Raw genomic sequence first — 17,820 nt, 5'->3', positions numbered from 1 at the left:
TTGGTTTTTTTAATATGAGGATCCCTGTTGCATCTACACTACACAAAACCATGGCGTGGTGCGGGGAGGGGCGTCCAGAGAAGACCTTCTCATTAGATTTTAAAAATTGCACTGCTGGCCTTTAAAAGGGGGAGGAAAAATTCAATGGTAAGGAAGCAAGATGATAAAAACTAATAGAAAGTATTTAATTTTAATCCTATTCCATTAGCCCCATGGACTTTGCACAGCCTGTCTCCTTCAAAAATGCAGACATCGGTCGTTGTGCCCATCAGAAACCCCGTGAGGATGAAGGTAGAGAAATTCCAGCTGAAATAGTTACCCAGCCAGAGCCAGTGCCCACCCCAGCCTTCCCTACACCCACCCCAGTTGTGGCACAGGTGAGTGTTTTTATGCTATTGCTTTCTAATTTTAACCTGTATTCTAGTAGTTTTCAGAGAGAAGATAATTCAGGATATCTCATATGCTCTACTTCTAGAATTAGAGGAAGGGAAACTGGTCTATGAAAACCCGTTCTCCTTACATCTTTCTTGGATTACTTTGATTTATGTATCGTTCTCCTTAAATTTTCCTCCTCGTAAAATGGCATGTGTTTTCAGTTGAAAAGTTAGCATAGAATCAAAGTTATCACAGAATCAAAATAAGATCCACCTATAATACCACCACACAGAGACAACCGTAACAATTTCCAGCCCCTTTTATTTGCATTTTAAGTAGTAAATTTTATATGTACAATTTGGTATTGTTTTTTTTTTTGAAACAGGTAATAATAATTAAATGTCATACAAGTGTATAGGTCTGATTATGACGCTGACAGGCTAGCTCTGGGGACCCAGAAAGGGACCCAAAGGACCAGCCAAGAGGGCCCGTGGCTTCTCGAAGGATGGAAATCAAACGTGAGCCAGTAGGAAGTAAAAGCAGAGTTTGTTGAAGATATGGACAGAGCAGACACATTCAGGGCATCTGGGAGACTCGGAAAGGAGAGGACTATGAGCCTCATCTTTGTTTGGGGTCTGGGGGTTTTCATTGAGAATTGTGGTCCAGTGTACATGCCTCTCAGACATCCAGGAACAAGTTAGAACAGAGGCCAGGGCCCAGGTATTATTATTCCTTGGAGCTAGGGAACGTTGGCTTCCATATATCCAGGCTGGGGATCTGGAATGCGCATATAATACCTTCCTCTGGTCATTCTCACCGGGTCCTTCCTTAAATGTTATCTATTCTAAAGAAATCTTGAACTCCTTGTCCCTTACAAATAGGACATACACTCTTTGCATTCTGAACCATGTGTAAAGTGGGGTGGGAGTGCAGGTCCTAGCAAGAATAGAAGCAGGAAAGGGAACAGAAAGATGTTTTTGGGGTCCTTCAGTTTCCCTGTTTCAGTTACATACATGTGTGTGGGTGCGACATGCAAAGAGACACAAAAAATATTTCATTTTATGGAGCTGATCATTTCATTGATTACAGTGTGGGTTTCAGTCCTGTATTCCAGTCTACCATGTGTATGAATTTGAGAAAGCTGCTCAGCCATTCTATTCCTCAGTCTTCTCATCTGTACAATGAGTATATTAAGGACACATACGTCTCAGAGTGACTAGGAGGATTAAAAAATAATAATGTTTGTTAAATGTCTCGTATATACGAAACGTTTGATAAATGGCATAATTACTAGACAGTAATGATCGTAATGATTGTTCCTCAGTGCTCACTATGTGCCAGCCACTGCCTAAACAAATTCCATCCAGCATTATACGTGGTTTTCATCATGGCTCTGTAAACTATATATGATCCCATTTGTAGCTGAGTTGGCAAGAATGACCTAGCCTCAGTAACCCACCCGCTGACACAGCCAGTAAATGGCAGGATAGGAATTTTAATCCAGTAGGTCTGACGATACAGTCTGGCTCTTCATCACTGCAACACTCTGTCTTTCTAATTCTACTTTGTGCTCATTGTGGGCCATTTAGAGTGCTTCCAGTTTTTTGCTATTGGAAACTATATTCTGATGAGTGCCACTGTATGCCAAACTTTCTCATTTATTTTTCTTAAAATAGATTCTTAGATGAATAATTATAAGGTCAAGTGATGAATGTATCTAAGGTTCTCAACACATATCTGAGTTGCTTTTTACAAAGGTTCCACCAATTTACATTCGCATCACCAACGTATCCAAGAGGGTGGATCTCACTATGCTCTTAACAGCGTGTGCATCGTATTTATAGCGCTTGCCAGTTGATGGGTGGAACATGTTGTGTTGAGCACAGATTTTGAAAACTCTTGAACATTTTCTTTTCTTCCTTAGTTTCCATGATGGAACTGGTTGTTTTGGAAACCAGTCTGCTCCTTGTCACTAGAAATATTTTGAGCTTATATCTTCTCTAACATCCCTTCCAGGATTTGAAAACAGTGAAGTCATTTCCTCGTGGTGAGCATAGCATAAGGTGTTGACTTGACAAATCACTACCCTGTACACCTGAAACTAATGTAATTTTGTGTGTCAATGATACTTCAATTAAAAAAGAAAAAGAAAAAACTAGCGAAGTCCTTTTCCCCTAGGGTAAATATTCCATAATCTCAAGCATTCTTCATATGACCTAATTTCTGATTCCCATATTTCCGCTGATCAATTTCTTGACTTTGAAATATCCCTTTCAAAATATGTCACTTAGAATGGACCATATTACTCAAAATGGAATGCCCAGTTGAGGCGACAGCAGTACCTTTCCTTCCTGTGGCCTGTTATCAGATTTTATTAAGGATGCACCTGAGAATACTTCAATGTTTTAAACCAATGGATCATGCTATTCGTTCATCATCAGGTACCATATTCAGTCAACCACAGTCTTGAGGGTCTTTGTACCACTCATTCTGTTGTGTCAGGTCTCTCAGCCAGCCCATCTTGACTTGGTATGGTTTATTGGTGTAGAAGCCTGCTGGTCCCCAACGATCAACTTCTTTTCCTTTTCCTTTCCTTTCCTTTCCTTTCCTTTCCTTTCCTTTCCTTTCCTTTCCTTTCCTTTTCTTTTCTTTTCTTTTCTTAAAGTTTATTTATTTATTTTGAGAGAGGTGGTGAGCACGAGCGGGAGAGAGGGAGAGAGAGAGGATCCCAAGCAGCCTCCACACTGCAAGCACAGAGCCCGACATGGGGCTTGAACCCATGATCGTGAGACCATAACCTGAGCCTAAATCAAGAGTTGGATGCTCAACCAACTGAGCCACTCAGGCTCCCCTCACCTTTCTTTTCTAAATGCCCATGCAGACTTTATTTTTTAGGGAGTCTGAAGCATTTCCCTCTGTGGTTTCCAGAGATCACGTTTTTTCCCTTTCTCTGAAAATAAAGATACTTTCCCATCTGGGACTAGAGATTTTAACTCATTTAAGTTTTCTTATAACCTTCTGTTCTAATTCCAATTTCCATTTTCTCTCAGCAGTGTATGTTTTAACTTTTCCAAAACAGAACATTCCACTTAGACAAGACAAAAGCAAAAGAGAAGTTGAATGGCAGTCCTGTGGGCTGGCATACAAAGGCTCACGGAATATCAGAGTTGGAAGGGACCTTAAAGATTCTGACCCTTAATTTCCATATGGGGAAACAAAGCCCTAGACCTTACAGGATGGCCTGTGATCACACGTGTTATAGACAGTTGCCACTAAAACCCAGATATCTAAATTCTAACAGCTATTGTCCCTTCTCTTGCACGTTAGAATTATTTATACTGTGTGGTGGTAATTGCATTTTTTAGAATTTCTATCCCTATTGAGTTGTATTTTTATAGTTTCAGATTATGGAACCATGTATATCTTCTAATTTGATTTCTTTCTCTCTTTCTCATTCTGTGTGTGTGTGTGTGTGGAGAAGAAGGTCTGCTTTTTAAAGGCTACTAAAAGTTTGACATTTATAACAAATTTATAACAAATATTTGTTAAGAGCCTACTAATGCAAAAAATGAATAAGATATCATCATTGCTGGCCAGGGAGAGGGAGAAGGGGAGGGAGAAATACAGAGACAGAGAGGCAGATTTGAGAAATTGGACATTTATATAAATGACAAAGTGAGCAAGTATGTGTGAAGATCAGTCTGGATAAGTGCGGAATGTGGGCTACAAGCACAACCCATTAGCTCTCAAGATTGAAAATTGGAAGCATGGCAGGGGACACCATTAAACTCCATCCAAACAAAATGACTAGTGGTACCCAGAAGTGTAAAAACAGGTCTATAAAATGCAAATGTTAATATGTCATCACAGTCTTAATACATAAAATCTTTCAATTGAAACAACATAAAATGATGATGACATACTTATGACATTGTGTTAAGTGGGGAAAACAGGATATAAAGCCATATATACTGCATAATCACATCTATATCGAAAGATAGAAAAACTCATTAAAAAAACCCTTGCAAGAAATATATCAGATGCTAACAGCAGATGTATTATGGACTAGAGATGATTTTCATCATTTAAACAAACTATTCTTACCTGTGTTTTGTTTTCATAACTCTTTTTAAAAGATAAATTGAAAGCATTGGTTTTCAACGTTGATTCCTGTTCAGTATCCCGTTAGATAGCTGATTTCTGGTCTGGGAAAGAGGGATGTGGTGAGTGGGTCTCCCTAAACCCTCCACTTTGGGGGTCACTGAAGAAGCAAACTGGCCCTTACTCCAGTGATCGGGAACTGGCCACATCTCCCTTCCCCGCCATAGCCCACCCACTTTTACTCAGTGGACTCTGGTGGGTTACTTGTCCTTTCTGAATGTAAGCTGACTCATTGAAAAATAAGAAGGATAATATCTACCTGCATGGATCCCAAGACAATAAATTATACACTGTATGCAAAGCACCTAGCACAATGCCTGGCTCATAGTAACACTCCATCGTTCTTCTCTGGGAAGAGTTACCCTTTCACACTTTTAGGCAGAGAGCAAGTGCCAGGAAACAAAGTGGGGCGAGTGTTCCATGTTTCAACAATTATAGACTCCAGTAGAAGTTCTCTTATATCTCAAGTCTCACCTCATTTTCCACTTTCACCATCTTCTTTCCTTTTTTTAATCAGGAGTTAGATTGTAAGAACGTGTTTAACAATTATGGCTTGCAACTTAAATCCTGACGTAGGAACTGTCCCCTATTTGTTCTAGCAGAGCCAACAGCAACCATCCCCTATCTTCAGTCCCCTTTTCTTTTTCTTCTTTACACCATCTCACCCCTCCCCACCAACACCTCACATCATGAGGATGACGTTCACTATACTCCAGGGAAGTTTCAGAGTATCCTAAGAAAGCCCTACCCTGTGAAATGGATTATGTCAGTCCCATCAGTAACACATGCTAGAACATCATACATAGATCAGAGAGCATTACATGTGTATTATCCCATTTGATAGTGTGGGAGCCCATCTTCCCTTTGTGCTTCTCTCTCATTCTTTGGCTCATTTAGAGCTGGATAAAACATTTCTACATATTATATTTGTGGAGATTTCTCATGGAAGATGGTGGAGGGTGGGGTTAGATAAGACAGTAGACTTCTATTACCACCTACAGATATATATGGTATTTATACCAAGTCTTTATACCAAGCCTGTGTGGATTTGTATACAATGACTGGCTGTATTTTTTCCTTGAAGCTTATTGGAATGTGGAACTTGAAGTTTGAAATGTGAACACTGAGAAGAGTGGTATAAATAGCCGTGAAGAGTCCTGTGTTGTTAAGGGCTCTTGGGGTGTTGGGGGAAAGAAGCGGGCAGAGAAGGAAAGAATAGACCAAAAGAAAACTATTTATCAAGCAGCTTTAATACTACAACTTTAAAAGCTAAGTACAGTCTATGCCAAATGATGAATCAGTTGGATACTGGTATGTCTTTAAAGGGAAAACACACATTATCCGTACTACAAGAAATCTCTGTTCGGGTGTTAGTGTAAAAATATTACTGCAAATGCCCAATACTTTACCAAAAAATCTCATGTGCTGGGTAGTAACATAATTCACTTTCTCAAACAGCTTGAGTAAGGATTTTATATTTCAGAACATTAAAGTCAGTGCCGTTAAAAAGTATCTTCCACTTAGTATTCATCCATAAAAAAAAGCATCACAAAGAAACATCCAACTTCTCAGATGTGATTCTAGCCCACATTTGTTAGAGGGATTACTGACTCATGAAGGGAGAAAATGATGTAGTTTTTATGATCATTCATCATTTGATGCTTTCAAGAACAAAGATGCCAGTTTTGATAAATGCAATTTAAATCTCTGCTCTGCACCAATCTAAAATCGAGGAATCCTTGCCTACCAATCACATGCTACCCTGAATGCAATAACTCATTTCCAAATGTCAGCCAACAAACAGCAGTTAGAAATGACCACTGATTTATTCTGATCTGAAATGGAATAACTGTGAGGTGAAAAAGTTTTCGCTGTTACTAATCTGCTGCATTGTCCATTGGCCGATGCCCGGCTTTAAGAAACATGGCTTCCTTCAGAATCCTCTCCAACTATGCCACTGCCCTAATCAGCAGGTACGCCATATTTAGACTCCTCACTTAAGTCTTGTCTGCCCACAACTTGTCACCTGCCAAGCAGACACCAGCAAGCAGGCTGCATCCTCCAGATCACATTTTTTCCCCATATGCACATGCAGTACTTTAAAGAGTTCCCACAAGGTGGCAGGATTGTAACATGTTAAGATTGATGAGCCTGTAATTTTTTTTTTATTATTATTGTTGCTTTAATAGATTTCAAAGATAAGTGTTTCCAAAATAATACAGGTAAAGTATCACATCCATAAAGATGATGCCCTCCCTGAAACTCACATTAGCTTGGAGAAGGAAGATTTGTCTTGCAACCATCATTCTTTAAATTTCCTTAGAATTGCCTCCTTAGAGGACCCTTTCTCTTACCTGTTCTCCTTAGCTTAGATTTCTGTGGGAAGCAGGTTGAAAAATAGGAGCATCTTACTCTTGTGCAAACCATGGGGCACTCTTTGTTCCATCTCACATATTGCCTTTAAAATGTTAGAATTAGGGGTGCCTGGGTGGCTCAGTCAGTTAAGCCTCTCCCTTAGGCTCAGGTTATGATCTCACAGTTCATAAATTCAAGTCCCGCATGGGAGTCTCTGCTGTCAGCTCAGAGCCCGGTTCAGATCCTCTGCCCCTCCCCTCTCTGCTCCTCCCCTGCTTACACGCATGCTCATTCTCTCTCTCTCTCTCTCTCTCTCTCTCTCTCTCAAAAATAAATAAAACATTTAAAAATAATAATAATGTTATAAGGGAACAAAAAGACGTTTGAGCAGCCAGAGGAACTGCTCAACCCTCCGAGGGGCATCAGGGAGTAGGGGAGGGAGAGTAGCCACAGGCAAACCACTAGGGTCTGCCCCCTCCTGTACGTGCACGTCCCACGTTGGGCCTGGTTTCAGACTCACCCTGGGGAAAGTGAAGCACAGCAGACAAGACCCAGTCCTATTTGTCTTTAACCAAGTGAGATTATAGAGGTCTACACTTGCACCAAAAACATTCCCAGAGTACAGGCTGGAAAATTGTCTTCCAAATGTACATACGTGTAAAAACTTTCCTATACTACATTTCTCAGTCCTCTCCTAACTGCCATTTTATAAAGGAACGTAACACAAGTTTTAGTAAAGAAGTATTCATAGTGTCCATCCTATTGCAAACTGATGATAGAAAACATCGATTTGAGTGTCCCCAACATACAGTGAACTTAGCATATGGTTTTCTACTTGGAGATTATGTAGTAGAGTGACCCGTTATCACTGTCTTCTAGAACATTGGCCAGTCTGAGGAATCTGCCTGTTGCAAAAGTCAAGCCAGAGCCCCTCTGGCTTCACTCTTCCTAAATGTCCAGCGGATGTAACATGTAATGCTTCTTAAAAGAACTCTTACAAAGTCCCTATCCTTTTTGAGTCAAAGGTTTTCCTAAAATAATGTAAGCATGGTCGTTTGCACCTAGAAAATCTGATAGCATGTGAGAGAAAACTGGTCAGCTTAGGACCAGTGTTGGAAAGATCTGTCCAGTTTACCAGCAAGCACGCTTATTGTGGTGTTTGGGCCTCAATGCCCAAAATATATAAAGACAAAAGCTCTCTGTGACCTGTAGCTGCTACCAATGAACACCTAACCTTTAGAATTGCCACTTTGGTCGCTTAAAAAATTATATTATTAAAGTTATGTTATATTGACATTTATATATATAGCAACTAGACGAGTGACCACAATGATTAAGAATAACATAGAAATAACCTGCTGGTGATTTTCTTTACAGCCACACTCATTGTTCCCTAATTCCTCAGCATCCATTAACCTTTTCAGTTTCTCAGTTTTCAGAGCTGAGGAGTTAAAGATGTTTTAGCCAGATTTTGCCCCTAATGGACTCACAGCAGGTAGGATTCACTTAAGAGATTTCAGGGGAGGACTGCAGACTACTAACGTTTGTGGCATGGGGCCTCTGTGTAGGAAATCTCGCGAGAGGTTAATAAATGATCCCAATTCTATTAATAGCATCATTGCAGGCAGAGACATTAAGCTACCAGAGCCTTTCCATTTGGGCTCTTTTTACAGGCAGTGTAACCAGAAAGGGGCCACCTGTTGATTCCAAGAGAGGCCATTCAGCTGTGTGAATAAATAGCATTTTCCTGTTCTACCCACTGGGTTTTTGCATATCTGTGTGAATTTCTGCTACAGTCTGCTCTTTGTAACTGACCATCTCCTGGGAAGCAAGAAGGGAAATACTTCCATGAAGACCAATTTTATAGCATTTCAAACACTTAAAGCCTTTTACCTGCTGCGGCGGAGTGCTCCGTTTGAGGAAGCTCAAGAGAAAAGAGAGCAAGGCTTTTCCTCATCAAGTAAAAATGTCCTGTGCGCTGATGAGTCATCTCATCTTCTATTTGAGAAGAACATTCTGCATCAAAAGCCTGCCTTGGGCTGTTTGAGAACCTCTGCTGAGTCAGCGCTCACTGGGGCAGTGGCCCATCCAGAGCTATTAAGTGCAGATCTTAAAAACAGATGTGTTGTTTGAGAGCGTGCAGGCTATTTTCCCATGTACTGTGTGTTCTAAAGGACCTCTTAAGCAGCCTGTACTTCAAGCTATTTTGTGCAAGTAGAGAACAGAGAAAGGAATTATGACTCAAGTAATTTGAGGAGCCTTGATTATCTATTGAGCTACGGGTTACACTGGCCAAATACGGTCCACTCAGCCAGGACTGGCTGTATAGTTTCCAGTGCCCAGAGCAAAATGAAAATGCAGGGCCCCTTTTTCAAAAAGTATTAAGAATTTCAAGATGGTGACAGCAGAGCATTAAACCAAGTAAGCCCGCCCTGCACGGAGCTCTCCCTCGTAAGAACTGTAAGAAGTGGGTCTTTGCACAGTGACAGTTGAAATGGTATATGGTGGGATACATTAAAAAATGTACTGGGTTGCCTAGCAACTGGCTCGGGGCCTGAATGGCCTGACTTGCAAGTTTAGATACACCATCTTGAAAGTCCAAATTCATGGAAACCTTCCAGTAGACTGATAATTTTCAAGAAAAAGTAATACAGTGGGAGATAGAAAATGGGGAGGGCAAGAAGGAACACATTTTTCTCCTCTTATAACTTGGTGGCTAGCTTGTCATTTTCCCTGTCCAATCTTCGAAGAATATAACTCTTCATAAGTGAGGTAAAAGTGAAAAGGAAATTCCAGTTTTCTCAGAAACATAAACAATTTTTTTTCCTTAAGGTAATGAAAACATGAATTGATCAATAAATATTTTTGAGCACATTGATTTGGTGATTCAAGGGTGCAGGACAAGAAAACAGATTCCCATTCACTGAACATTTCATAGTAACTGCCTACCATGTAGTAGAAAACAGACATTAGTAAATTTTCTTCTTAAGGAACCTCAGTAAGATTATACAGGAATATTAAGCTAAAATAGAAGAAACAAGTAGATAATAGGATCAAATTTTGCAAAAACAGAGTCCATAATCTCTTCTTTCTCTCCTGGGTATTTTACAGGGTCCTTGTGCTGCGGAAGCAGAACCAGCTCTTTTGATAGGGAGCAAGCAGTTTGGGCTTTCGAAAAACAGTCACATTGCGATTGCCTTCGATGACACCAAAGTTAAAAACCGGTATGTATTATTCTGAGATACTGAGAAAGAGCTGACAAATGGAAATACTGAGTATCTGTCCTGATTCAAGTTTAATCAACTACATTTATTCATTAATGAGGTGAGTGTTTTAAATTCACTGAGTACGATAGAGAATAGAATGATACTTGCCTGCGCCTGAGGAGCTCAGTTTAGGAAATCAGCAGACCTGGAAAGTCCTCATTTCAGAGGTGGTTTTACTGTCCTGTGTGAAAATCACCCCCCCGTGAGCAGAGGCAACTTTAGCTTAGAATAAGAACGCTTTTACTTTTGTTTTATTTTGCGTGCTTTCACAGCCTCACAATCGAGTTTGAAGTGCGAACGGAAGCTGAATCAGGCCTGCTTTTTTACATGGCTCGGATCAATCATGCTGATTTTGCTACCGTTCAGTTGAGAAATGGATTGCCCTACTTCAGTTATGACTTGGGAAGTGGTGACACCAACACCATGATCCCCACCAAGATCAACGATGGTCAGTGGCACAAGGTAATAGTCCATGAGATGTTGGCAGTGGCCTACGAGGGGAATACTAAGTGGTGCAGGTGCTGTTTTGCCAGGGCATATGCCAACTGTGGTGCTACTGGAATGTGGCTGAGGCTAAAAATAAAGCAAGTGCCACATACAACTGGGAAATGTCATCAGACCTGGGTAGGTGTGTATTTGATCACTTACATGCTTCATCATGGTAGCACAGGACTCCATTATTGCTATACAGCTGTGGTTCCCAAACATCTGTCTGAACACCAGGGCCAATAGTTGAAGACAGTTTCACTACTGTAAGTGAGAAATGTAGGACAATGGAGTATGTTTACCTCCAAGCTCTATGTATTCAATTTAGAGGAATAATAAATATTCTGAGATTATATTTTCATGTTTTAAGGTGCTAACATGGCCTCTCTTTTATGAGATAATATTTGACAAACTTAAAAGGTGGTAAACTAAAATGAGCCCTAATACCACCCCTCCTCATCACACCCCATACTGTGAAAACCAAGAGTTTGGGAATCTGCTGTATCATGTTTAAAGGGCCTGAGGGCCACATTTCCACCGACAGTCATTTGGAACAACTTTTAAAACATTGGACTTACACCCAGAAACTGGCACTATTATGGGCACAGAAGGCTCATTTGCCAGCTTACTGTCCTCTTTGGCAAGACTGCAAATAGATAATATACTGCCTTATTAAAATGAAAACTCAGAATTTGTTTCTGCACCTGTGATCGCCTATTCAGTAAAGCTTCCCTAGGTAGACCAATAAAATGCTTAATTTTTAGAGTTTGATATTATTAGGTGTTGGATTTTATATATTAACACACTTTGGCTTGTCATAAACATATATATATATATATATAGAGAGAGAGAGAGAGAGAGAGAGAGAGAGAGAGAGAGATGACAAGCCAAAGAACCTGAGACAAATATAATAAAAATGCAAAGTCTGTCAATTCGTTATCTTGGAAATAAGAAATGGAATTTTCATATTTGCTTGGGAGCTTATGACTAGCAAATACTGAGCTTCATGAAGGAACTCTCATTAAGGCTAATTCTCCTCTCTGACTGATAGAATAAACATTACACTTAAAAAACTGGCATATTGTTGGTCCACAGTGCATCTGGGATTAAGAAAGAAAGTTTCAATACTATAAGCAGCCAAATTAAGGAGGGATTTTATTTTTGAAGATTTTTTTAAATTGTTTCCCAAACCAAGCTAAGTGTAAAAATGAGGTTTTGATTATTCTAATCCTAACATAGATTCATTTTAAACCATCATTGTGCTCCAGCATTCGACAGGGTCACCCACTCCGTTTCCTGAACTCAGACTCAAATTTTTTTGTGCCCAAGCCAATCTTGACACTCCTTATTTCCCTCTGTCCCCAACAGATAATTCACCCCCCTGCTGTAATTTCAGCATCAGGTAGCTTTCTATCTTCCTCCTGCCTTTGAACTAATCAGCTGCTGTGGAAACTGCCTTGCAGCCTTGATGTGCTGCCCTTCCTTCAATTCTGCACAAAAAGTGCCTATTAGGCAGAGGGATGTAGCATATCTGAAATTGTGTTGGGGAGACCAGGCTTAGCTCAAACTAATGCATGTTTAAAACTGGACATGAATTTTGCAGCCCACTTAATTCATGATGGGGCTCTTAATCTGCAAGGTTCCTGACAACATGCGTACCTCTTGATACATGTGCTCACTTGGCAATCTATAGAAAAGTCTTTAATCTAAAACTCATCTAGGAAGATTTTGGACTCTTGGAGACGGTAGTAATGGAAAAGAGGGAGTTTGAGATATTGTGTAAAATGAGTTCAGTTTCACTCATGGGCTTAGCACATATTAGGCACTCAGTAAGTTATTTTGCTTTTTCCTAAGGAATAGCCAGAAAGTTCTTACATCTTACACTCTGCACATTTGAAATGTATCCTTGATTGGCTTTAATGACTCCTCTTCTTTTTGTAGATTAGGATTATGCGAATTAAGCAAGAAGGAATTATTTATGTAGATGATGCTTCCAACAGAACCATCAGTCCCAAGAAAGCTGATATCCTAGATGTTGTGGGGATGCTGTATGTTGGCGGACTGCCCATCAACTATACCACCCGAAGAATTGGTCCAGTAAGGGTTTAATTAATTATTTTTTTGTGTCTTAAATAACTGCCTGGGTCATGTACATATGTTGAATTATTAGATCATATTGACCTATGACCACTTGTAAGTGAACAGGAAATCATCTTTTCTGAGAAGTGACAGAAGACTTTCTAGACTGATTTGACTATGAGGGATAATACCACAAAACAGCACATGGACCCTAGAGCCAGACTCTCCCCGTTTGGGTACCTACTTAACTAGTGTGGTCTGGAGCAAATTACTTAATGTTTATTTGACAAAGTTCCCTCTTTTGTAAAATAGGATAATAATACCAAAGAAACAAGGTTATTGCAAAAATTAAATGAGGTAATATATTTAAAGTCCTTGGAAGAGTACTAAGCATATAGAAAGCACTGGAAAACAAGGAAGATAATATTGACGACATTGTTTCAGGACTAGAGATTTTGCAAATGTGGAGAGGTTGCAATATTTACAGTATAGTTGTCCAGTACTGAACTACAGTATATAGAGTACAGTATAGGATTCCAAATTTAAAGTCCTCACAATTTTATAAGTCAGTAATCACAAAATAATTTTTTGTCAGACCATGTGTCCTCATTTCCTTTGGAAAGCACTATTGTAAGAACTATAGGGGATCCATGTTTTTAGAGAATGTATCACAAAGAAATGTGTTACATTTCTATACTCAAATTAGAACGCATGATAACGCAGAGCTATTCTTCATCAAACACAGCTGTTCATCATCATTGTTTAATTCTCAGCCTTTGGTTCCTCTTGTGGGTGATCAGTATTACGCTCCTTTCATAGCTATCAGATATGATACCTAAACCTATCACAATGAGAGTCTCTGGAAAATGACAAGAGTGATTAACTTGTGTCCCTAAAACCAGATGAAATATAAGGGAGCAGAGTATGATTGAATTACGTGTACAGTCCCTAAATTCTAAACGCATCATGCAAACTTTCAAGTGTATGTACATTTTCTTGGGAACGAGTCCAAAGCTTCCATTAGATTTTCATAAGGAAGAAACGCTAAGCCAAACTTAATTATCTTTTCAAATAGAACTTAAAATTAGATTATGACGGAATGTATATAGAGATAGTAAGGTTAATAAACTATTAAACTAATAAACTATTAATAGAAACAGGAAATAAAAACATAAGGGACTAATTAAGTTATTTTTTTAATTATACAGTTGACACAATGTCACATTAGTTTCAAGTATACATAGTAATTCGTCAAATTTATACATTATGTTGTGCTCACTGCAAGTGTAGCTACACCTGTCACTATACAATGCTATTACAATACTACAGACTGTATTCCCTATGCTATAGCTTTTATTCAATGACTTACTCATTCCATACCTGGATGTCTATACCTTCCACTCCCCTTCACCCATTTTGTCCATCTCCCCACCTCCACCCCTCTGGCAACCATCAACTTGTTCTCTGTAATTATGAGTCTGTTTCTGGTTTTTGTTTGTTCATTCATTTATTTTTGGTTTTGTTGTGTTGTGTGTGTGTGTGTGTGTGTTTTAGATTCTACATGTAAGTGAAATCATATAGTATTTGTCTTCTCTACCTTACTTCATTTGGCATAGCACCCTCTATGTCCATCCATGTTGTTACAAATGGCAAGATCTCACTATTTTATGGCTCAGTAATATTCCGTTGCATATAAATACCGTGTTCTTTACCCATTTGTCCATTTGGATACTTACTTTGCTTCCTCATCTTGGCAGTTGTAAATCATTCTGCATTAAACATAGAGGAACATGTATCTTTTCAAATTAGTGTTTTCATTTTCTTTGGGTAAATACCCAGGAGTGGAATTATTGAATCATATGGTAGTTCTATTTTTAATTTTTTTGAGGAACCTCCATACTGTTTTCCACAGTGGCTGTATCAGTTTTCATTCCCCTTGTTCACAGTAGTGTATAAAGTTTCCTTTTTCTTCATATTCTCACAGAAACTTGTTATTTCTTGTCTTTTTGATTCTAGCCTTTCTGAGAATGTAAGAAGATATCTCATTGTGGTTTTGATTTATATTGCCCTAATGATTAATGATGTCCAGCGTCGTTTCATGTGTCTGTTAGCCATCTGTATGTCTTCTTTGGAAGATGTCTATTCATATACTCTGCCCATTTTTTAGTTGGGTTATTTTTGGTGTTGAGTTGTATAAGTTCTTTATACATTTTGGATGTAAACCCCTCATTGGATATGTCATTTGCAAATATCTTCTCCCATTCAGTAGGTTGCCTTGTTTTCTTGATAGTTTCCTTTGCTGTGCAGAAACTGTATATGTTGTCCCAATAGTTTATTTTTGCTTTTGTTTCCCTGCTTGAGGAGACATGTCTAGAACAATGTTGTTAAGGCCAGGGTCAAAGGAATTACTGCTGATGTTTTCTTCTAGGAGTTTTATGGTTTCATGTATCACAATTAGGTCTTTTTTTTTTTTTAATATTTATTTGAGAGAAAGAGGCAGAGAGAGGGGGCAAAAAGAATCCAAGGCAGGCTCCACACTGTCAGCGCAGAGCTGGATGTGGTGCTCGAACTCATGACCTGAACCGAAATCAAGAGTCGGACACAACCAACTGAGCCATGCAGGCACCCCCCACATTTAGGTCTTTAATCCATTTTGAGTTTATTTTCATGTACGGTGGTAAGAAAGTGGTCCAGTGTCATTCTTTTACATGTAGTTGTCCAGCTTTCCCAGCACCACATGTTAAAAAAACAGTCTTTTCCACATTGTATATTCTTACCTTGTTTGTTGTAGATTAAATGACCATATAAGTGTGGGTTTATTTCTGGGATCTCTATTTTTTCCATTGATCTGTGTGTCTGTGTTTGAGCTAGTATCATAATTTTGATTATTAAGGCTTTATAGTATCCTTGAAATTTAGAATTGTGTTACCTCCAGCTTCTTCCTTCTTAAGAACCTTTGGCTATTTCAGTAAATTTTAGTATTATTTGTCCTAGTTTTGTGAAAAATGCTTTTGGTATTTTGACAGGGATTGCATTGAATCTGTAGATTGCTTTAACAATATTTATGTAACAATATTAATTGTTCAAATCCATGAACATGGAATATCTTTCCATTTATGCCATCTTCAATTTCTTTCATCGGATTATTACAGTTTTCTGAGTATAGGCCTTTCACCTCCTTGGTTAAGTTTATTTCTAGGGATTTTATTCTTTTCAGTACAATTGTAAATGGAATTGTTTTCTAAATTTCCCTTTCTGCTACTTTGTTATTAGTATATAAAAATTCTATCAAGTACTGGGTATTAATTTTGTATCCTGCAATTTTACTGAATTCATTCTTTCTTCTAGTAGTTTTTTGGTGGAGTCTTTAAGGTTTTTCTATGTATTGTCATGTTATTTGCAAATAGTGACCGTTTAACTTCTTCCTTACCAATTTGGACACCTTTTATTTCTTGCTTGATTGCTACAGCTAGGATTTTCAGTACTATGTTGAATAAAAGTATCAAGAATAGACTTCCTCATCTTCTGGATCTTAGAGGAAAGCTCTCAGTTTTTCACCTTCTGTATAATGTTAGCTCTGGCTTTTTCACATATTGCCTTTACTATGTTGAGGTATGTTCCCTCTAAACCCACCTTGTTGAATGGTTTTATCAACAGATGTTGAGCTTTGTCGAATGTTTTTTCTGCATCTATTGAGATGATTTTTGTATTTTTGCTCTCCATTGTGTTCAATGCGATGTATCTTGTTGATTTTTGAATATTGAACTATTTTGCATCCCCAGAATAAGTCCTACCTGATCACATTTTTAATATATTGTGGAATGTGGTTTGTTAATATTTTGTTAAGGATTTTTGCATTTATATTCATCAGACATATTGGCCTGTAGTTTTCTTATTTTGTGGCATCTTTGTCCAGTTTAGGTATCATAGTAATGCTGGCCTCATAGAATGTATTTGAAAGCTTTCCTTCCTCTTCTACTTTTTAGACTAGTTTAAAGGAAATAAGTATTAACTCTTCTGTAAATGTTTGGTAGAATTTGACTATGAAGCTACCTGGTTTAAGACTTTCGTTTGTTGGTAGTTTTTAGTTTTTTGATTGCCCATTCAATTTTGTTACTAGCAATTTATGTGTCCAGACTTTCTATTTCTTCTTGATTCAGTTTTGGAAGATTGTAGGTTTCTAGGAATGAATCATTTCTCTAGACTGTCCGATTTGTTGGCATATAATTTTTCATAGTAGTCTCTCATAGTCCTTTGTATTTCTGTGGTGGTGGTGGTTATCTTCCATCTTTGATTTTATTTATTTGGGTCTTTTTTTCCCCTGATGAATCCGGCTAAAGGTTTATCAATTTTGTTTATCTTTCAAGAAACCAGTTCTTGGTTTCATTGATCTTTTCTATTGTTTTGTCTCTTTCATTTATTTCTGCTCTGATCTTTATTATTTCCTTCCTTCTACTCACATTTGGTTTTGTCTGTTCTTTTCTAGTTCCTTTATGTATAAAGTTAGATTATTTATTTGAGATTGTTCTGGTTTCTTGAGGTATGCCTATAAGTTAATATAAATTTCCCTTTTAGAACTGATTTCACCTTGTCTGTTTTCATTTTCATTTGTCCCCATGTATTTTTTTTTATTTCTTCAATGACTTATTGGTTGTTTACTATCATTGCTTAGCATCCACATGTTTGTGTTTTTCCAGTTTTTTGTTGTTATTATGACTGATTTTTAGTTTCATACCATGTGACCAGAAAAGATGCACGATATGATGTCAGTCTTCTTCAATTTATTGAGTTGTATTTTGTGGCCTAACCTGTGATCTATCCTAGAGAATATTCTATGTGTGCTTAAAAAGAATGTGTATTCTGTTAACTTAAGATTGAATGTTCTGTATATATCTGTTATGTCCATCTCTCTAGTGTGTCATTCAAAGACGCTATTTCCTTATTGATTTTCATCCCGGATGATGCACTTATTGATGGAACCAGAGTGTTAAAGTCTCCTACTATTATTGTGTGGCTGTCAATTTCTCCTTTTATGTCTGTTAATATCTTCTTTATGTACTTTATGTGCGTATTTATAATTGTTATATCCTTTTGTTGG

General features: G+C 38.2%; 1 protein-coding gene across 2 annotated transcripts in view; it reads left to right on the top strand.

Moving 5' to 3' along the window:
* LAMA2 (laminin subunit alpha 2) overlaps positions 1-17,820 on the top strand; it is a 606,210-nt gene that overhangs the window by 572,382 nt on the left and 16,008 nt on the right. For both annotated transcript variants that reach the window (XM_053222255.1, XM_053222254.1), the window contains 4 exons: positions 209-377; positions 10,003-10,115; positions 10,430-10,619; positions 12,585-12,740. In XM_053222255.1, the coding sequence (XP_053078230.1) occupies positions 209-377; positions 10,003-10,115; positions 10,430-10,619; positions 12,585-12,740 (628 nt within the window). The remainder of the gene's footprint in view (positions 1-208; positions 378-10,002; positions 10,116-10,429; positions 10,620-12,584; positions 12,741-17,820) is intronic.

The sequence above is a fragment of the Acinonyx jubatus genome, chromosome B2 (assembly GCF_027475565.1).
Source record: "Acinonyx jubatus isolate Ajub_Pintada_27869175 chromosome B2, VMU_Ajub_asm_v1.0, whole genome shotgun sequence".
NCBI classification, from domain to species: domain Eukaryota; kingdom Metazoa; phylum Chordata; class Mammalia; order Carnivora; family Felidae; genus Acinonyx; species Acinonyx jubatus.
This window is presented reverse-complemented; position numbering and strand designations above follow the sequence as displayed.